Source organism: Poecilia reticulata, linkage group LG21 (assembly GCF_000633615.1).
Source record: "Poecilia reticulata strain Guanapo linkage group LG21, Guppy_female_1.0+MT, whole genome shotgun sequence".
Lineage (NCBI taxonomy): Eukaryota > Metazoa > Chordata > Actinopteri > Cyprinodontiformes > Poeciliidae > Poecilia > Poecilia reticulata.
In genome coordinates, this window is record NC_024351.1 from 16,821,121 (window position 1) to 16,843,335 (window position 22,215).

General features: G+C 42.2%; 1 protein-coding gene across 4 annotated transcripts; it reads left to right on the forward strand.

Annotated features, from left to right (window-relative positions):
• Positions 1 to 37: 37 nt before the first annotated feature.
• On the forward strand, positions 38 to 22,005 carry mgab (MAX dimerization protein MGA b). Of its 4 annotated transcripts, none has more exons than XM_008398341.2 (22): positions 38 to 460; positions 4,144 to 5,320; positions 6,738 to 7,203; positions 7,330 to 7,417; positions 7,547 to 7,681; positions 7,765 to 7,890; positions 11,264 to 11,377; positions 11,571 to 11,913; positions 12,804 to 13,011; positions 13,092 to 13,257; positions 14,150 to 14,322; positions 14,443 to 14,671; positions 14,795 to 15,015; positions 15,152 to 15,337; positions 16,246 to 16,474; positions 17,383 to 17,975; positions 18,066 to 18,157; positions 18,238 to 18,283; positions 18,416 to 18,580; positions 19,464 to 19,575; positions 19,653 to 20,303; positions 20,751 to 22,005. In XM_008398341.2, the coding sequence occupies exons 2-22, from the start codon at positions 4,173 to 4,175 to the stop codon at positions 21,542 to 21,544; spliced, it is 6,285 nt and encodes a 2,094-aa protein (XP_008396563.1). In that variant the 5' UTR covers positions 38 to 460; positions 4,144 to 4,172; the 3' UTR covers positions 21,545 to 22,005. The 4 variants fall into 4 exon arrangements, with proteins under 4 accessions (XP_008396563.1, XP_008396565.1, XP_008396566.1 ...); XM_008398343.2 differs by having other exon boundaries at positions 14,798 to 15,015; XM_008398342.2 differs by lacking the exon at positions 38 to 460 and adding an exon at positions 497 to 800.
• The last annotated feature ends 210 nt before the right edge of the window (positions 22,006 to 22,215 follow it).

The following is a 22,215-nucleotide window of genomic DNA, read 5'->3' on the forward strand; positions in this document are numbered from 1 at the left end:
TTTAATTATGGTGCCAAACGCTGACTCTTTGTGGCAGTTACTTATTTAAGATAGCATATGAATGTTTGCGCCTTTGCTTAGAATTACTTTATAAAATACGTTTGTCTTGTTTTTAGAGGTATTTACACCACGCTACAATGAAGGGACCGACGGAGTTGTCCAACGGGAGAAGATTGCCCATTGGCTACTGGAGCTCTACGGCTTTGCAGAAAGTGCGACGTCATAGCCCCGGAGCACGGATGTGTGTGTGAGTGAGTGAGTGGGGCAGTGAGGATTGTGTGTGTGTGTATGTGACTCACAGAGGGTGAGAATGGAGATGAGATCGAAAAGGTTGAAGAAGTAAAGGAAACCCACAGGAAGAGAGGCGAAGTGTCACGCCTTTTTACAGTAAAACCCGGGAAGCAATCAACGCAACTTGCACAGAGTTGTACGTACCGGCTCGCCGACCGGGGAGCGCGAGGTGAGAGAAAAGGGGAAATAGTCAGAACAACCATAATGAGCTCGTGGATGGTGCTGGACTCCCGCTTTCCTCGCTCTGGCGGGTCGGGAATCACGCGCCATTGGAGGGGGTGATACACACCGTGCATGCGCGTTTGGCTCACAGCAGCGTGCACGGGTCGATCGATGCGAGCACAGCGGCGTGGCTTTCGGCCTCCATTTGCCAGTTTGTGTTTATGTTCGAGGAATTTACCGAGGTTCGTCTTGGCGGCCAAGGCGACACTCAACAGTTGGGGTTTCGCCGCAGACGTCATTGTTGCACGGTGCTTGTTTGACACGAGGTATCGGGACTGCGCTGGGAGGTGAGGTTTTGACGAAACGTGCAACTTTTCCAACTCTGTGAGCGGCGGAGCGGGCGGCCTTCCTCCCTGCTGCAGCGTGTGAGAAAGAAAGCGCTGTTGTTTAACTACTGATATTAAAAGCCCGACTTCTTCTTTTTTTGGACGGAAAAATACTAACGCCAATACCATTTGTGAGTAAATGTCGTAACCAAGATGGTAGTAACCTGTGTAATCCTGTCTTTGCCTTTATTAACACCTTTATTGTGGAGCATTTATTTGCCTGCTGGTGTGATTACACCAGTGTTGGGGGCAGGATAACAACAAGAGCAGGTCACCTTTCTGCTTGATGACTGCCATTCACGAAGGTGATTTTATTTTTGTTTTATTTTATTTTTTATTTGTTTACGGAATAAAAACAGGCCCGCGTTTCAGCTTCGGACTTAGCAGGGTGACACCAACCAGCCGATTGGTCGGGCAAATAAAACACTTTTTGTTGTCTATTTTTAAGTCTAAAATTTTTGGAATGTAAAAAAGAAGTTGTCATTGGACACTTAAAATATTTATTTCACATCCGGTTGATGGATTTTAATTTAAATGTTGAAAGTGAAAATGTCGCCATCGCGTGAAACTCGTGGCCAAATGGACTAAGCGTAGCATTAGAGCTATGTTAAGTTCATTTCCTATATGTTGGATGTTTTACAAATACAGATTTCACATATCAAATGGTAGAACTAGTCAACACTGGCTGGTCCCAGAGGAACCCATAGTTTTAACGTTGTCGCCGTACAGATTTTTCCAATGGTGTGAACTAGTCTCTCGTAATGGCTTTGCTGATATGCATAAGTTAAAAAAAAATGCAGTTTGAACATTTTTTTCTTGTGGGAGCACAGCATCTCCAGTTTTGTGCTTAATTTTTGGGTGTAATGTCTGCACTGCTTGGCTGTTGGGATGTCAGCCCTATCTACTTCCTGCTTTGTCATCCACCAACTACCCACCTTGTAGTTAACATTGGCTTATCATGGTAGGGTTGCTTTAGGTTTCTTGTGCTAGTTTCAGTGCCTTGCAAATTCGTTGTTGCAATTGAGCTTTTCCGCATTTTGCCACGAGAAAATGTATGCAATGCATGTCAATACTTTGTCGAACCAGCTTTTGCCACAGTTGTAGCAGCCAATCTTAAAACGGTTTCTCTCTAAAGGCTTTGTACTCCGAGAAACTAAACTGTTCTTCAATGCCAGTCAGATTGGATGGAGAGCATCTTGGAACAATAGTCTTCATGGCTTGGCGCAGATTTTTAATGTTATTTTGGGTTTGGGGTTGGTCATGCTAGCAGCTCCACTGTTGTCCAGGATGAATGTTTAGGGTTGATAACCTTGTTGAAAAATGAAACCTCTTGTTTCCTGCTGAAGAAAGCATTCCCACAGCATGATGCTACTGTCACCGTGTTTGACAGTGAAGATGGTGTGCTCAGGGTGATGCATTTCTCATCCATTTTTAACTCATTTACATATGGACTCATTTGCAAAACATAAAAAGCACAATTTAAGATAATTATTGTGCTTTTTATTGTTATCAGTCAGTCATGGGAAATTCAACTCTTTTCAGAGAACCGGCTCTTGTGGCTCCTCGTTCGGCCCCTAATTTATCATCATCTGTTGCATCATATTTCAGGTTAACTTGGCAAATGTGAATGTTTAGTTTGTCAATAAGTCCTTCTGCATTTAGTTTTTTTTTTCTTTAGAAGCCTTATCCCTACCTAATTTTATGTATTTGTGCTGTTGTGAAAACAAGCATTGTGACTTTAATGTAATACAAGGGTCACCAAACTTTTTCCTGTGAGGGCCACATAACTTCTCCCTTCTCTGGTGGGGGGCCGGAGTCAGTTTGTAACAGAAAAAGTGTGATGATTGTAAGAGTGCTTAAATGTAAAAATGTATTGTTTTCCAGAAAACACAATCAAATAACGTTCCCTGGGTTCTTCACAGAACAAAAGTCAGGAAATAAATAATAACACTATTAATTAAATAAATAATAACCAAATAACCCTCTCTGGGTTCTTCACAGAATAAATCCTGGAAATGTTATAGTCCATATTTTCTGAACTATGAGCTGCACCGGATTTTAAGCCACAACCCCAAAGTTGTTTTTTTTTAAACCAGTAAACATTCACATATAAGCTGCAGATATATCTGCCTCTCCAGGTTTTCCACAACGATGCAGCAGCAGAGGGGGGCGGACACCCAAAATTTGAGACATAACAGGTCAATTGATTATCACATTTATTACGGTTGTAAAAAGAAAAAGTTGCCAAGTTTAGATTTAACTGAACTGATTACGGTAGTTTCCAAACTGTAACAGTAAAAGTGCTGATCCTTCGTTTCTGCTACTAGCATGTGCTAAATGAAAATGGGCACCTTCTTCTTCTTCTTTAGATTTCAACGGCAGCTTGCATCCATTATTGTTGCACTACTGCCATCTACTGGATTCTAATATCTATACCTCAAATTTTCATAATGATCCCAGTATTATAAAAAAAAAAGAAAAATCTTCTTTTTCCCCTCAATGCCATTTAACTGATCAACAACATTCTCAAATTTCAATTCCCTATTAAAACCTAATTCCGTTTCAATGGGCGCTTTCTTCTTTTATTTCCAATTTTGACTTCCAATGATTCACTTCCTGCTAAAGAGCCCCCTGGTGGTTGAAGAAAAATCCACATATAAACGGCTTATAGTCTGGAAAATACGGTATATGAAAAAATCTGAATGCTCTCTGGTATTGTTCAGGGGGCCACACCAAATGTGGAGGCGGGCCATAGTTTGGGGACCACTGGTGTTATATTTTATTCAAAATTTAAATTTTTATTCAACACTGAAACAAATAAACAAATGTATTGTAACTCCATACTTTGGCTTCTTCTTTGCTATTCCCAATATTTAAACCGCAGCCAGATGTTGCTTTGTTTACAGGCGCTGGTCATATTTAGGGTTTTTGCGACACACTCTCCTCATCACTGTCTACTGACTGAGGTGACAGACAGATTCTCCACCTGACTGTCGCGTCTGTCCCTGTCTCTGTTTCCACATAATGGTATGATCCCATATAATCAGGGACCGAAAACAAATGTACGCCACACTTTACTGGTTTCTCTTTTTCGTAAAAACTTTGAAAACCATCTTTTCCTGCTGTTCTATTAACTAAAATCATAATAAAACACATTGAAATTTGTTGTTGTCACATGACAAATTGCGAAAACTATCAAGAAGTGCGTTTCCTGTCGCGTATGGATAACCTCTGAACAAAGCCGTAATGTTCCAGTAACATTATTATCCTTGTTTTCTTTTTTTTGTTTTTTGTGTTTTTTCAGGAGCAGTGTGATGATCAAAGCCGTTGGTGATGCCTGCCTCGGACTCTGAACTCGCAGCCATGGAGGTCAACCATGAATTGGAGGAAGAGGAGGGCAACTTGCCCAATGTTCCGCTCGCAGACCCCCCTGCTCCTGTCCCTACTTCACCTCCCTCCTGTTTAACCACTGCAAAGCCCAGTTTCGCCACTGATGCCACAATGGAGGGCAAAGCCATCTCCGTGGCAAGCAATGAATGTAGTTCGGCTCTTTCTTCACCTGCTGAAGCTAAGCCTGCTGTTACGCCCCCTCCAATACTTGAACAGACTTTCGACCAAAGTCCTGCTACCTCGCAGATGGCGTCTGCACCAGACCCCCTAAAAAGCCCAGGAGCAAGTCTGCTTTCCATTTCCGATCCTCCACCGTGGGTTCCCACGTTGCCGCCTTCCGTGTTCGGCTGCCAAGACCAAGAAGAAGATTTCCCCGCTGTGCTCACCTTCAAGGGCGTTTCTGTCACGTTGGAGAACAACACCATATGGAAGCAGTTTTGCCAGTGTGGAACCGAGATGATTCTCACTAAGCAGGGTCGCCGCATGTTCCCCTACTGCCGCTATCGCCTGGCCGGTCTGGACCCTAATCGGATGTACAGCCTCGTCCTGTCCATCGTTCCGTCAAGCCCGTTCAGGTATCGGTGGAACATGTCTAGATGGGAGGCCAACGGGCCGACGGAGCACCAGTCTCAGGGCCTGATCCGAGCCTTTCCCCACCACTACTCGCCCTGCCTGGGCTCAGACTGGATGAGCTGCTTGGTGTCGTTCTATAAGCTCAAGCTGACGAATTGCTTCCAAGATCAAGAGGGTCACATGATCCTGCACTCCATGCATCGCTACATTCCTAGGCTTCACATCATTCCGGTTCTGGACGGGGCGGCGCCGACAGCCGACAAACCCGTCGTCATGGGACCCGAGAGCATCACTTTCACGTTCCCGCAAACGGAATTCATGGCGGTAACGACTTACCAGAACTTTCGGATCACGCAACTGAAGATCAACCATAACCCTTTTGCCAAGGGCTTCAGGGAGGACGGGAACAACTCCCGCCTTCAGAGAATCCATCCACCTGCTGTGAGTTCAGAGACCCAAACGAATCTCCTGAAACCTGCTGAACCCGCTGAGCAACAGGAGGAGGTGATGGATCTGAGGTGAGTTGGCATGGCTTCTCCTGTTATTTCTCTTTGTTATTAAATTAAACATTTTAGACTACTGAAAATGTTTAGAAGAAAAGCAGTCTACATGTTTGTGTAAGTGAAAGAGAAGTGACAATTATAATTCAACTCACAGAATAGGAGTCGATTACATATTATTTTGTGTGCGTGTAATTTTGTGTGTTTATTTTTAATTTGGTATGACTTGTGTATATCTTCATTATCTGTTTTGCTTATGGTTTATTCTGATGACACAGAAACATAATTGCATGTTAAAGTGACACAATACACTTCCGGAGTTGTTCACAATCCATTAATAATGAGAAGAAGAAGTTAGGGTTGGGTCTAACCCTAAGTTTAATAAAATGTTTCAGAAGAAAAAGTGTCAGTTTTGGACATATGTAATCCACTGAATGGGGGGGGGGGGATGTGGTTATGATTATGTTTTTCACTGTTTTTGTAAAACCAAGTTGACTGAAGAGAGTTTCACCCACTATTGTTTAATTTTGTAAACTTATTTTCATCCACTTTTGAGTGTAGTACAAATCAAATTATGCAATTTGATTTCTACATGGGGACAGTCCTGCCTTTATTTCATTTTACGTTTGATTTTGCTATAGTTGGACTCAAAATCGCCGCTTCTATCAGAGAACCTGCAGGACATCTTTTGCTTTTAACTTTGTGGTAGTCTTTGGATTTTAAATGTTAAAAAACTGGCCTGATCAGTGCGTTGCTACAATATATTGAAATGGCGTCGGATGGCTGTGTTATTGGGTAGTAATCGTACAAGTTGTACCTTAAAATACGGCAACTTATTCTTGCTCTGAGGAACAAGCAATAGCTTTTGCTAACAACAATCTGATGCTGAAACTAATTGCTGAGAACACTTTCTACTTCACAGTAGTAGAAAGATCTTATGATCTTATGTGATCATAAGATCATAACCATCTTATGCTGCTTAGTTAACTGATAACCATAGCAGATTTTTATCCATTATAACTAGTCTGGAATGTACTGGCAAAACCAGGGACGCATGCGTGTTGCACGCTGTTAAAGACTTAAAATATTTGATCACATGTATACCAAAAACCTGAAACTGTTGGCAGTTTTAGACTTAATGGTGATCTTTTAATTGGGAGTTTAATGTTGAAAGCACTGGATGATTTGCAGTGGGTACAACTAATGAAAAATAACAAATAAATCAAGAAGAGGTGGCAGTGAAGCTTTCTAAATCTGTTCAAACAGCTTCATAACATGCAATTGTGTGTGGACGTAGTTAGCATTCATCAATAGTTTCCCATCATACTCTGCAGGTGTCGTCAACCTGCAGCCAACCCTTTGTATGCATGACTCAGATCATTTTACGTACCGTTTTATTTGCTTGGTATTAATGATCATTCCTTTATTTGTGTAGCACGAAGAGTCAGGATCCCTCCTCTTCATCTGCAAATGCACAAGAGACCAGACTGGTGCTGAAGCCTATAATGTCCCAACCAGCTGGCGTTGGTGATGCATATGTGCCCTGCATCCGGGGCAAACATGCCCTGGGTGAGATCGTTCTCCTCCAGAACCAGCCTGCTGTTGAACCCAAGAAAGACGACACAGCCATTGTTCTTCTGAAGGCAAACTCAGGCGTAAGGAGGCCGCCTAAAGCAAGACCCAATAAGAGCAGCTCCTCAACGGGAACCCCGGTACGATCGATTGGGTTTCGCAAGAGGAGAAGGAGGAAGATCAGGAGTCGTTGGACAATGTACTATGCAAGGGCTTGGAGAAGGGCGGCTGCGGCTCCCAAACCGGCCCACAGCCCGTCATTGACTCTCGCCATGCAGCCGGAACTGGACGAAATAGAAGGCCTGCTGTTTGTGTCGTTCACATCGAAGGTAAAACTGCTAATAGGCGCATGTTTAGAAAGAGTGGAGATGGCCGTCTCTGCCACAATGAGGAAATATTAACTAGTTGGGTTGTTAAGATTATTCTCCTGCAGGCTTAATTGTTTTATTTGACAGGAAGCTCTTGAGGTTCACGTCAAAGACAAGCTATCAAACGCCTCATCGTCAGAAGCCGCCGTTACCACAACAGAGCCGATGGAGACAGGTAAGGAATTGAACAAGCTTTTTTTTAAATTCACCTATGCAAGAAATGTAGGAATTGCTTGTGTAAATGCATTTTTGTTTTTTTTACGTTTCAGCTGTATGATCTATGATTTTATTAATGTTGATGTAGGAGACTTGTGTAGCGTTTCTGTGGAGGAGAATCCAGAGACACAGGGGGAGAAAACAACTCGGTTGGAGTCTTTCCTCCTGGATGACCTGAGCGCTCTCAGACACAGACAGGTCATCCATCCAGTGCTGCAGGAGGGTGAGTTCATCTAAACGCCTAAACAAGCTAAAGTAAGACCATGTGAATTTATTCACTGGTTTAATCTCTTAATCTGCATCCAGTGGGCTTGAAGTTGAGTTCCTTAGACCCAGCCAAAGCTGTCGACTTGAAGTATCTGGGTGTTTGTCTGCCACCGCCTCCTTCAAATCTGAAACTCCAAACCAGCACACCAGGTTCATCGCCTGCTGGTAAGTTAGACAGATTGTGGTTTATTTTTATTTAAGCGAAAGCTCCAAATTTGATTAAAGTAGAGTCATTTGAAATGTAAGAATGTCTGTAAGAATGTCCAGCCACGGCTTAAAGTGAAAGAAAACCTACATTATCTCCAGATCTAACATTACAACAACTTGACTACAGTTTGAAATTTTTAAGTTTTGTCCCTATATTCGATGGACTCCTTAAATTATCTCCGAAAGTGGAACATTTTCTTTCCTTATCCTGAATTTTAGAGTTTTTCAGATAAGAAGAAGAAGTTCTTCTGTCTTTATTTAATCCATAAAACAAAACTCGACAGCTTTGGCAGGTGTTGGTAGTAGACTGACTATGACGAATAGCCGTGCTCAAGGCTGAATGGATTTATGAATGGAGAAATGACCATCGATTCACAAATAGGAATTATAATTACTTCACTGAAGGTAGCAGATTTTTTGTCCACACAGGATATAACCTGAAATGTGTGGGTGAATTACAGTTTGCCCTTTTAAATTTGTGGCTCCTAAAAGAAGAAACTGACCTTAAATGTCAGCCTATATTTTGGATATCATGTAAATTACAGCCAAAGCAAATGTCAGATTCTCAAAAGACCAATACTGTTTTTGGCACAACGATTACCTGAAATAAACTTTGTCCACTAGAAGCTGATGAGGTGCATGTGCAAAATAATCTGGCAGGGATTGAAAATAACAAGATTGCAGATGATGTGAACTAGTTTTGTCCTAGGTTTCTTTACGTTTTTTTTCTGTGGCGATGACGATGTAGCTAAGCTACCAGAACGCCATCAAGTTCAGCTATCCGGTGCTGTCACGCAACACTCAAAATCAATGAGTTATGGTCAAGAAAGAACAAATGTATATTTTTTTTCCTTTTTTGATCTCAAGTGCAGCCTTGATCCGCTGGTACTCAATGCAATCTGCTTTGTGCTTCCAGTGCAGAAACTGGGCTGATAATCTCTGCACAACACGGGGATAAAAAGAGACTGTAAAGAATGAAAATGAAATGTTGAGAATACTTGGCAGATAAATTTATGCCTCGCCAAAATCTGCATAGATGTTACAGACAAAAATCTCTCTATTAGCTGTGTGTCCTCTCTAGTTCTTGCAGGAGACACAGATAACATAAAAATACCTTTTTCCTGGAAGCTTTTATTTTCACCCTGACTGTCAGTTTTGTACTTTCGAATTGGTTTCCACAGCCTGGCAGTTGTACGTAGATTACATCTGACGCGGCGGGGGTTTGCTACCGTCTGTGGACACACATCTCGGCCCAAAAAGAAGGGGCCAGTATTCAGCTAAAACTATAAAATAAGACAGATATTGAATTAATATTGTTTCATTGTGATTCTAGTGGCTCTCTGGAAATGGGTACCTAGAATTGATGTCAAATTAGCTGTACTAATGCTCTGGGTGTGTGTGCGTGTGAGAGTCGAGAGATCCAGTTGAAGGTGAAGAAGAAAAAATTTGTTTTTCAGTCGCAGAGCTACAACTTGGGTAGTCATTCCCAATCTTATAGAAAAGTGCAACAGCAATAAACTTTAAATGCATTCTGCTGACACAGACTTCTGTGTTGTCACGCCTTTGTAGAGGGAGGGGAGGAAATGGGGCTCGGGTCGGGGCTACGTGCTGTGATGTAAAGACATAAATAAGACGGACTGTTTCATTTACTCTCAAACTGAACTACAACTTCTCCAATCTCAGAGGAAATTTGTAATAATCCGTAGATCTGTAATAATTAAAGCCTGCAAGGTCTGTCTCAAAGGAGCAGTACCTCCACACACACACACACACACACACACACCGCAGCAGCAGCATGTCGGCTATTTCCGAACCTTAAATCGTTTAATGATGTACGTTCCTGGGTGGTTGGGGTGGTTTTAATTTGTACCTCGGTATGTAAATGCTGTAAAAATAATCGCCAGTTTAAGTCAAGTTTATTTGTATGGCACGTTTCAGCTAATGGGTAGTTCAAGGTGCTCGACATCATAAAAACATAATACGGTAACCAATTATGAAACGAGCAATAAACATTAGATTTTCTAAAATGCCACCATCAAGCAAATGTAAATAAAATATGTCAGCCAATGTTCCAGCTAGTGGAAATCAAAGGGACTCTAAACAGGAGAGTGTTTAGCTCTGACTTAAAGCTAAACATTGCATTTCTTCTACTGAAAAGTCTTCCTCACATTAAACGTCTCATTTTATTCATGTAAAGTTAAGCGCTGCAGCTCTTCAGTTAGTCCTCTGTAGATTTACCGGCATGTTTTGGTCCACCTGTGTGTCAGATTTTGTTTATACTACAAATGCTCAAACCATGGACAGGTGAGTTCACGGTGGGTGCTGAGCTGACCTGGTCCTGCTGCAGCAAAGCATCCCCAAGCCATGACACTTCCACTGCCATGCTTCACAGTCGGTGTGATCCTGTCTTTGGTTTAGACTTTTTTTTTTCCCAGAAGCCCTTGTCTTCTGGCAAAGGTTCCAACATTATCGCATCAGATGCAAGGACCTGCTGATGATATTTTAGCGTTTGAGACTTTTTTTTTCAGCATTGTGCCTTTTCCTCTATGGTGAACTTCATTGTACAGCCTAACTGGGTCATGTTGGCAGTACTGCTAAATGTCTCTTAGTTATTTACCATTTTTCATGTAGTAGAACGTCTGATTTTCAGTTCTTTTGAGTTCTCTTTTACTCCTTTCCCAGGCTGATAACCTGCTACAATCTTCTACCTGAAGGTCCCAAGTGACTTTTTGAGTCTGACCACAGTGTTCACTCTCACTTCAACAGTCAGGAGCACAAACCAAGCAAACTGTGTGACACTTAAACTCATTAAAAATGGGGAGTGGCATTTGGTCTTGATGAGTTAAACTTGTATGTTGTTTAAACCACAAATGTCAAATTTTAGTACCTTTTGGAGGGGACCCCCCACAAAAATAAAATCATCTCCATTTTTTATTCTTTTTTAATATACCTGTGTTTCAGACTACTGCTAATGCTGTCTAATTATGTTATAGAATCTCAGATTTCACAGGGTTTTTTCTTTCCCCACATAATTTTGTATTAATTGGGGAGAAAGCCAGCTTAATGCCTCACTGTTTCCTGCTGATTCAGTAACCTCCATCCTGTTGTCACCCCCTCAACCAATTAACAGCACACTTAATCTCCTAATTAGTTTTACCATAAAAATCAGCTTTAAAACATGTTCAGGGTGTCTTTAGCAACTGATGCCACTGGTTTAAGGAGATTAATGGAGCCACTTATGTTTTTTTTTTTTTTTCCTTTTTTTTTTAATGTCGTGTCTGAAGTACCAAAGATTGCTCGGAGTTGTAACTCGGCGTTTTGTCTTCCGCAGATGAGGAATTGCCCTTTATCTCCAGAACAGGAAAAACAAAGGATGTGACAAAAATAAAAGGATGGAGAAACAAGTTCGCAAGAAGCCAAGAAACATCTGCTTCTAACAGCGAAGGTAAGGCTTGTTTCTCTTGCAGCTTCGGGGGTTTCTTTTATCAAGCAGCGGGATTAGCATAGTCGGTCTAATTACCAAAAGATTAACTGAACTGAAACCAGCAGCTTAATGCGTTTGTGTCTGATTCATTATTCTTCCTAAATAAATTAAAATTTCCTTTTTTTTTTTTTTTTTTTTTACTCCCTTCCTGAAGGATTACAAAAGAACATGTCTGCTTTCTGCAGCAACATGTTGGACGAGTACTTGGAGAACGAAGCTCAGCAAATCAGCGAGCGCGCTGCCGCGTTCTCCACCAACCCAGAGGACGCTGTGGCCTACCAGCTGCCCGCCAGGGGCTCCAGCTACGTCAAGACCCTGGACAGCGCGCTCAGGCATCGGAACGCCGCCTCCAGTGTCTCAGGCAGGCCCAGGAGGCCGTGCCCTCTCTCTCGTAAAGCCTTGGCTCAGACGTCTCCAACCACTTCTGAAGCCCCAGGTCAGGCCTCGGATCCAGACGCTGCTGCTGGGGCCGGTTACGCTGACAACTACTCACGAAGGTAGGAAGGAGGCATTTGTCTCCGCCTGATGCTCAATATTTTGGCACATTTTTTCTGCTTAGTGTGTCTTGAGAGAGTAGCTCAATTGGTTGTGGTGAGATTTCTCTACTGTCTTGCTTGTTTCTAAATCCTATGAGGGATAATTTATGTCTGTGAACTCAGGTTTGTTTAATACTTGCCATTAAAAAAAAGAAAAGGACAGTTTATATTTCTGTTTGCTTTAATAATAAACCTGCTGCAGCAACGAAGCTCTCTACCATATTTCTATCGTAGTTCAAATCATTTAAATATGTCAGTTTCTGAAATAATCAAAATCAGAAATTTACATTAAATTCAGATTGAAAAGAATCTTTTTTTTTTTTTTTTTTTTCTTTTTTTTTACATCTCGATTCCTTTTCTGTTATTTAAGTTGTTAGTTAGTACATCTAGGATAAATTTTTTAACGATACCAAGGCTGTAAAAAGTTGTGAGTTCAAAACTTAAAATTTCGAACAAACGTATGTTAGTTTCGAAGCTCATTTCATGAGCTGCTGGTGAATGACTCAGAGGAAGTGTTGGCTGGTGCAACTCTTAGCTGCACACTGCCAGTCAGCTGGCTAATGGCTACTTTGACTTTTTCTCTCTAACAAAAAGACAAATTTCTAATTTCAGCTTCTACCTTTTTACTTCTTAACTTATCAGATTCCAGTGTTAGCATATTCAGTCTAATTACCAAAAGATTAACTGAACTGACCATATAAACCAAGCTTGGCTTATATTTGGCGTTTTAATTAATTAATTTTTTTCTTCACTTCAGATGATTATTTTACGTCAAACTTTGTTCTGGCTGTACAAGTGGAACATGTTAGAAATTGAAAAGCTGTAACTTGTTGTGTCTCTCTCTGCCTCAGGCTGCCGTCCAGCCAGTCGGCAGCCAATCAGAGAGCTGCGGCGGAATTCGGCCAGAGCCAGGGTCCGACCCACAGAGCTGCAGGCTTCACAAAGATCCAGCTCAGGCTGCTGCAGATGGAAGATGCAGCGTTTAACCAGGGCCTGAGCAGAACACATCTGACTTCAGAAAGACTCTCGACGGCTCTGTCTGTCATCATGAGCAAAGAGGTAACAAAGACCGGGCAGAAAAATGTTTGACCTCTGGGGTAGAAGAGCCTTTTCTTACCACATCTCTCTCTCCTTCAAAGAGGGGATTGCCCAGTGAGCTCCCATTTCGAGATGACTCCGTAGGACCAAAGTGTGGTCAGGACTTCTGCAGGCTGGGCTGTGTGTGTCACAGTGTGAAGCAGCTGAACACACACCCCGACCACTGCAGACAGCCTGAGTGCATGTTTACCTGCAGCTGCCTCAGACGTAAGATCCTCCAGATGTTAAATCAAACCCACTCTGATTACTGCAGGGTTTTTATTTAATTATTGTACTGACCGTCGGAGTAATAGGCAGCGTGGATACTCCTTAAACATTTTCACATTGTGTCACAACCACAAACTTTAACATGTTTCAATGTTAGTGGGATGTACAAACACAAACTGGTGCAAAATTGGGAAGTGGAAGAAGGTTGCATTGTTTTTTATCATTTCAGACATGGCTCAGGTGTCAAATATAAACAGAATGCCAGACTAGGTGTAGCTTCTGTGAAGAGTAAAAAAAACAAAGAAAACATAAAATTAAAAGCTGAAATAACAGTAAACACTTGGCGTACGGTCGCAGACCTTTTCTCTGCTAGCGCTACATCTCTAGTGATAAAAATATTTTCCCTTTCTTGGAAAACAGTCAGATAGGATACAAAGTGTCTAAGCATGACTTTCAGAGCTGTGCCACAGATTTTTTTTTTTTTTTTTAGCATTCAGCTCTGGACTTTGACTAGGACATTCTAACTCTAGAAAATGCTCCCATCTGAACCTTTCCTTTGTTGTTCTGCCTGCCTGATCTGTTCCTTTCATGAGAATTTTTGTTCACTCTTGTTCTCTTAACAAACCTCTGAACGTCTGGGTTTATACTGAGAATAAATCACACACAGATTGATCAGTTTTCAATATTTTAGTTTCTAAAAAAATCTTTATTTTAGATCAAGTTGTATAAAATCTTCAGCAAAACAGTTTCTAAAGTAAATGCTTTTATTTAAAATGTCACATTTTCCCCTCCTTCAGATATTTACAACCTGCATTTGATTCTCTTCCTGCTCTTAATCCAGATTTAGTAGAAATTAGTTTAATTCTGTTTTCTTTTGTCCCTTGTCATCCAGCTCTGATGAACGCAGAACAACCGGCCCAGAATCGCTTTGGCTCCTCTGCTGCCAAACTGTGGAACCGCAACATTCATGACGCAGATCTAGAGCCGCTTTACACTCCCAAAGTGGCTTCGCCTCCTGCCACTGTGAAGTCGAGCAAAACCTGGACATTTTGCCCGGCACCTCCGGTAAAATAATGTTTGTTTGTTTTTTTCTTCTCTTGAAGCCAATTGAGTTCCACCAATTTTTCTTGATATATTTAGTAGTGATGGAAAAGAATAAGTTAATTAACATAATTATGATTTCAGATGCGTGAAGAGGACAAAGATCCCGTTTATAAGTATCTGGAGAGCAAGTTGACGTGCGCACGCGTCAGGGCGTACAACAGCCTGCCGCCTCCGGTCGTCACCCTGAGCACCGCCCTTTTTGATCAACGGGACAAACCGGCGCAGAACGTCGGTAAACCCGTTGATAAGCCCGTCAATAAGCCCGTCCTGAATCAGGAGAACGTTGCTGACCTGACCCATCAAAAGCCAGGTAAGGAAGTTAAATTAATACTTGGACACTTAAAGACTGCTCTGTGACTTAGTATTTCACCACCCACTGTTATATTTGAGATATTAAACGTATGAGTCGATCCATATTTCTGTGTTTATGCAGCAGATGTGGATACAAGGCCTGTTGCAGCGAAGGTGAAGCAGCAGATCCAGATCCAATCCTTGTGTCTGTGGAAGGCCGACCGCAAAATGGTGCTGGAGGGTTTGTGCGACCGCATGAACCAGAACCGGCTCCACCGGCGTTTCTACATCGGGCCCTACCGCGTCAACCCTTTGACCAGAGTCACCTTGAGGAAACCCAGCGGCACCATCATCACCTACAGGGTGGGTTTGTGTTGTCGCGTTGCGTCAAATGGAAAAGCAAGCCGAGTGTTTTGCTGTTGTTTCTATGGATGTTTTATTGGCTAAAGGCTAAAAAGATTTTTTTTCTTTCTTTTTTTTAAAATCCAAATGCTTTTAGATGAAGATCAGTAAACCGGAAAAAGTGAGCGACTGTGAGGATGAAAGCGAGGAGGAAGAGAAGTGTGATGGAGATGCTGAGGAAGAGGTTGCAAAGGACCACGGGAATCAGTGTGGGGAGACCTGGGCTGGGAGGCTGAGGGCCTGGATAAAGCAGCCAGGCCACCAACTGTCCGGACTCATCCAGGTACATCAAGGCCTATAATGAACGCTGTGTTTTGATTTATTTCCCATCATCCTCTTTTCATGTAAAGATACCTCTTTAACCTCGTGTAGTCAAACTCTGAGAAATGCAGGACTAAACGTCTGAGATAAATGTCAACATTGAGTCAGAATAATATGTCGGCCATCTTACAATAATAAAACATGGACATTTCCAATTCATATCCTATTTTATTTTTAGAAAGAGAAAAAAAAGCAGTTTATAATGTGTGAAACATTTCTGTTATTTTCACATGAGTGACATGTATTTTTGTTTATTTTGAATTTTTCAGCATATAATAATTAAATATTCACCTTATCAAGCCCTTTATCTAAAAGGTAACAGAGACTGTAAAATACAGCTGGAAAAATATGTGAGGAATAATTGTTTCTTTTTAGAGTTTTACAGAACTAAATTTATTTAAATTTATATTTATAAAGGTTTGTACATTTCCTTGGATTTAAATGATTTATTAGGATTTTGTCATGATGTTTTAAAACACATTCGCCTATGTTCCTCCATTTAACCTTTAGCTGTAATGAAAGTCTTATTTTACAAGAAATTGTAAAACAAAAATCTCTCATATTAATCTGGCATTTATGAAAGAAATAATTTTGGTAATCCTGACTGCTCCAAATCTGAGTAATGGTTAGCCTGGCAGTGACTTTTATTGGTGGATGTAATGAGATGGTTTAAACTGTACCATCTGTATGCAGTAGGTAATGAGTTTGGTAGGTTATTTATAATTGATGATACTTAAATTGATAAGTATTATCAATTCTGCATAGTTAGTTGTGTTAACAACTTAATAAATTTATGCCATGGGTTATAGCAATCATCCCTGATGGATAGATTATTTATTATTTATCTGTTTGGTTTTGTTTTGCTTTCAGGTAAATGATAAGTACTACAATCGGGCCATGCTGTCACTCGGCAGCATCGGGTCTCTGCATCCAGCCAATCGTCTTGCAGCCCATGTCACGGGTCGACTGTGGACCGATAAAATCTCTCAGGTGAAACAATCAGAGGACTTCAGCTCCACACCAGAATCCCTTCATGTAAAAGCCACAAAGATATTTGTTCCTCCGGTTGTGGATGAGAAGACGACACAGCAGACCAAAGGTGAGATTGGTCCCAACAAAAGCACTTTTCTGTGACGAGTACAGGAAGTCAGCAGTTCAGAAAGCATCAGGCTGCTCTCAAGTTTCAACCATCCTTTTGTTTTTTCTTGCGTCTTGTGAGTCAGGGGTGTCCAACTCATTTTCATATTGGACCACATATCAACATCATGAACATTCCCAAGGGCCACTGCTGCCAGAATGTAATGATGAAGCTCATTTACAAACTGTTTAAAATGTTAATAAATAACTGTTTCTGTATTCGATGAGTACTTCTTAAATAAAAATATTGAACATCTTTTCAAATGTTTTTTTGGGGGTTTTTGCTGTCAAATTATGGATTTTGTTCTGATTAAGAAATATTTTCAATTTTTCAGTATTTTAATGACGTTTAATGTGACTTTTTGATGCTCGCCATATTGATCCTTGAAATAAAGAGAGGTTAAGGCAGCAGTGTCAAATGTAAAAAGTACTGCCACCTACAGGTGGGAGGTGGCAGTAATTTAAACCCAACCCATTTTCTTTACAGCCTTGTCCCTTAGTGAGGCCGGGAGGGGTTCTGGTGCCTATCTCCAGCTAACGTTCCGGGCGAGAGGCGGGGTCACCCTGGACAGGTCGCCAGTCTGTTGCAGGGCATTTAAACCAAATATTTTTGACAATTTTTGCAGAAAATTTGCAATAAAATAAAATTCCAATTATGCATAAGCTCAAAAAACTGTAGGTAACTGTTTATTTTTACATAAATGCCTCAAAAAATTGCGAAATGCTATAGAGACTGATTGATGTAATTTGCCATTCAGAGTCTAGAGGGCGACATAAAAAGCTATGGCGGGTCTTGAGTTTCACACCTGTGTTATAAATTATCTTGTGGTTATTTCCCTAACTTCTGCTCCATGTTCTTTGTTTCCTCAGCCGATTTACACAAACCGCACTCTTTGAGTAATGGCTCCACGGCGCAGGGTTCTCAGAAGTCCCAGCCTGTCCAGTCATTTGGCCCAATCCAGCAGAACATCCACAGCAGCTCCACTTCCTCGCCAGTCTCCCTCACCGTCTCCCCCTCGCTGAAAAGCCCCAGCTTCCTGGCTAAGAGTGGGACTTACTCCTTCAGGATCTGTCCTCCCTCCACCCACGCCAGCGAAAGCCAGAGCCCCGCGGGCGTGGCCCTGCCGGGGGGCTTCACCCTCATCCAGCTCCTGAAACCCGGAGCTGACAAGGCCGGAGGGCAAGCGAAGCCCCCCGACGTCACCAGGAGCCCTCCAGCTGAGGACAAAGTTTCTAACCTGAGCCACTTGGCCAAGGAGTGGGTCGGTTTTGACACCTTCAGCAAAGTCAGGACCTTACTGAGCAGCAGCGTGCCAGAGCCCGACTCCTCCTCTGAGAGGAAGATGTCGTTGGGGTGGAACGATGAAGAGGGCGACCTGGAGAATCAGCAGGGATCGCTCCATGGCTTGTCCTCAGAAGAAATGAGCTCCGACTACTCAGACTCTGATGAATGCCAAGAAGACGTAAGCCCTTTTGTAGCCCTTTTGTTCCTCGCAGTAAATGTTTAATGTTTGGTATTGTCGATGGAACAGCTCTGAAATCTGTTTATTCAGGAGGAGATGGTGGACATTGAAACTGTCGAAGGGAAACAAGGAGAAGTCGTTTCTAAAATGAGGAAAGATGCTTTTGCGATATCACAAGCAAAGTAATGGGTTTGGACGTTTTCTCATTGAAGTTTCAAATGCTGATAAAAGTCTAATCGGGCTGATCTGCGTTTGTCTTCAGGGATTCTGCAGATGAATGTGGAGAAGTAAAGGATCTCAACGAACTGGTAACAGTTATATACTGCTAACAAACCCTTTTCTGTCCTATCAGATAGCAAATATTCACAAATACTTACGTTTCCTCTGAAAGTGAAGCACATCCATTGTCTTACGTGCATTTATTATCTCCTTTGTGTCAGATTTTAAATTATAACACTGATTCTGAAAACCAAAGGCCGAGGACACGCAAGAACCACTCGGCGCTGGAGAAGCTGAGGCGCTGTGAACAGCGAGTTCTGTTCGACAGACTGCAGAGTCTCCTCAAGGTGGAGTCCAGATCTTCCAAGCATCAGGTTCTCAATCTGGTCAGTAGTCATCCAGCAGTCCAGGTGGAAACCAGAGTTTTACCGGCATTTGTTTTAAAATGATGCCTTCAGTGGCCAGTAGTTGGAGGTTTGATTCATTCATGCATGTTTAAGAATCCTTGGCTCTCCAGTGGCAACCATTTGAGATAGCTTTACCATTTCAGTCTTGAAATTGCCTTGAAATTGGGCCTCTGTCTCTTTAAGAAGCTCCTGCTCTTTCCCACACGTCGTTTTCAACACGCCACAACAATGCTTCTTATTGGGCCATTAACCATTCTTACGAGCGTTGGACTGAGAAGTGGTTCGTTTGATGAGCTCAGCAAACTCAGTTCTACCAGATGTTTGCTAATTGCTGCTGCCGCTAGTTTGGAGGAGCGGAAATGGGGAAACTGTGGGGTGGAAACTCGGCTGGACACTGCTGCTCTGAGGTGGAGCTTTGTGAGAGCAAGTGTTTATGCACTCCAGAATGGTTGCCATGGGAGATTCAAGGATTTCTCAAACATAGATGAAAGAATCAGGTATGTTTTTGATGAAGAAATAACATTGTAACACAATATAGAACTCAAAAAAGACAATTTTACATAATGTTTTTCACTTTAAAGACAATTTCAAGACATCAGAATTCAAAAAGTCAAATTTCTTTTAAGGCATGTTTGATATATAACAACTGAAAGCAACAAAATTACTGGATTGTGCTATAAAATAACACCATAACCATAGAAAATACATAACAACCCTCATTTAAAGCCCACCCTATGGAATATGTAATGCATATAAAGAAATAATTTACTATTACAATGATTTTTGCTTGCGACATCTACTCTTGGAAAGATCGTCAATATCTGAATATCTTCATCCTTCGTTTTCTTTTTGCTGTTTCTAGGCTGTAAAAGAAATTGAAAATCTGGGCAAGACAGCCAGATATTTTCAAGCAGAGACAACGAGGCTGCTTCAAGCTCAGTCTGTCTATTTGAAGAAGCTGTCTGTACTGGCCGGTAAATACACAGTGTTTGATTTGAGTACATGTGCAGGTATTTGTCAGTTCATCAGTAACTAACTTTCTGGTGTTCAGGGAAGCCCGAGAGCCTGATTCAGAGCAAGCTAAAGGAGATCTTTGAGCGGCAGAAGCAGCGCGAGAAGAACATGAAATGGAAGCCTTACTTTTCCCAACTTCTGCAGAGCAAGGCTGCTCTTCTTCAAGCCACCGCCCCTTCTTCTGCCCCCCAGCCCTCGTCACCGCCGAAGCCCGACCCGAGCCCCCCGGGTCAAGCCCATCTGTCTGAGGCGGCAAAAAGAAATCTACAAAAGCTGATGTCTCTGTACCATCCTTCAAAAAAGTTGGAGAAGACTCCGGAGCAGTCCGTCAATAACATATTCAAGCAAGACGTTCCGACTAAAGTGTCCATCATCGTGCCACGGCAGTTTGTCAAAGCGGCGCCGAAGACGGAGGCTCAGCAGAAAGAACCCGGAGCTTTGGATCAACCGGCTTCGAAGTCGGAGGAGAACCAGAAAGCGTCTGAAAATCCAGATCAGAACGCCGTACCCACTTCTGTAGCAAACGACCCACAGCTCCAGGACAAAATGGCCGTTGAGGGAGCGTCCACTAAGCCTGAAACGTCAGGAGCTAAAAGAACAACCATAGTCGTCCCTTCAAGGCCGCTTGCTCTTCCTCTGATTCGCTCCAAAACCGGCAGACTCATACTTCCCTCCTCCCTGAAACCACGTAAGCTAACAATAACATTTTATACTCATACTCTCATAATATGTCTGCCTCTCTTTTAATTGCAATATTACTAGTTATTTTATTTCAGTCTTTCAACAAAGTAAAACTTTTCATACATATACACAAAGAAATATATCCTATTTGTTTATTTATGTTTGTTTTGATGATTGTTGCTTTTGCTGCTAATAAAATAACAAAATTCAGTTGAAGGTTGCTATGAAAGCAATCTGGGTTTAGTTAACGCCACAGCAGGGCTGCAAACGGAATAGGTGTACTTCTGTACAGTTATTGTGAACTATTCAGATTTTTTGATGAGACTGAATTTTGGGATTGTATTAGCAGCAAGTTAGAATTAAAAAAAGCTGATTTGAATTATAGATGGTAATCTTATTTATTAACATGTACTTGTTCTGTCAGTTTCATAAATCATATTGCATCTTCTCCCAGTTGGTCAAGGTTACTACACCGTGATGTTCATGGACTCCAAGATGAAGGGGGAGGGAGACGAGGCCAGCTCTTCAGCCACTGCAGAGCAGTCTCTGGCGGACCCTTCCAAGAGTTTAGTGAAAGCCTCCCCTGATTCTGACCAGCCATCAGATTCTGATCCAAAGAGTTCAGGTTCAGCGAGCCCCCTCGCTGATCTGGCCTTCCTCAACAAGGCGATCGCGTTACCTCCACTCGACCTACAAGTCAATGAAGCGAACCAAGGAAAGCCTGTTCCAATCTTGGTTAGAACCTCATCGGGTCACATATGTTTGAAGCCGGTAGGTCAGATCCGTCATCCTCCTCCTGCCGACCCCGAGCAAGATTCCAACCTCGACAAAAGCCGGCCGTCGAAGAGCCAGGTGTCCCGTCTGACTACAGACGCTACCAGAACCAAGTTGGCACAGACCAAGAGGAGTGACGCTTTTAAGCACAGGCTAGCTGAACTGAAGCAAGGAGACGTTACTGTGGAGGACATGAAGGTCAAACGAGGCAGAGGAAGGCCTCCGGGAAAGAAAACGGCACAGGGACGAGGTGCTGGTGTAAAGCGAGGAAGAAGTCAAGACTCCGACGACGACTCTCCGGTTAAATTCGCCATCGCGTCTCTCAAAAGATCCAGTTCACCAAACTCACAAGGGGAGGGGTTCACTTCCCGACCGCAAACGCGTGGCTCTCTGGGAAAGGACTTCCCCAGCGAAAAGAAACGCTCGTGGATAGACGTGGAAAAGGAGCTGGAACCGGACCTCGATCTGGTATAGTCTCTACAGGGTAAAGTTGGACTCATTCCTTTTGGTACCAAACAGCTCTCTGTCGCAGCAGCGTGATAGAACCTGACACTTTTACCTCCTGTACTGTTTATTGGTGTCGACATGACATGCAAGCTTCACCACATGTGCCTGTTTAAAACAAAAAGAAAGGGCCCTGGAAAGGTACCTAATGCTGCTGCTATTGTTGCTGTAGAGAAAAGTCGAATTCAAAGAGCATTACCTGACCTGCTGAATGTATGAAGTCTGTGCTTAAACTACCGCAGTCTGCTTTCATCAGGCTGTTTTCAAAATGAAATCGTCTGTAAATGTGACATGTTTTTTTTGTTGTTTTTGTTTTGTTTTTTAAATGCCTTACTGACTCGATTACGTTGTACTTGAACTTGTTTGTTAGCGTCATGCATAAGAGAATCAAAACTGAATAAAGCCTTAGGAGGGGAAATTGTACCAAACCATGAACTGCTACAATGACTTCTCATTTTTTACATTTCAAAAAATAAATGTATTTTTTTTTAGTTGCACTTTATATTTCTGGTAGAACTCAAGCAATAAGACATTTATTATTCAGCTCGTACAGAAACGCTACTGATCTCTACTGTGGGATGTTAGTCAGTGGTATTCCTTATGTATAAAGTTGATCTATAAGAAATAGTTTGTGAATATTT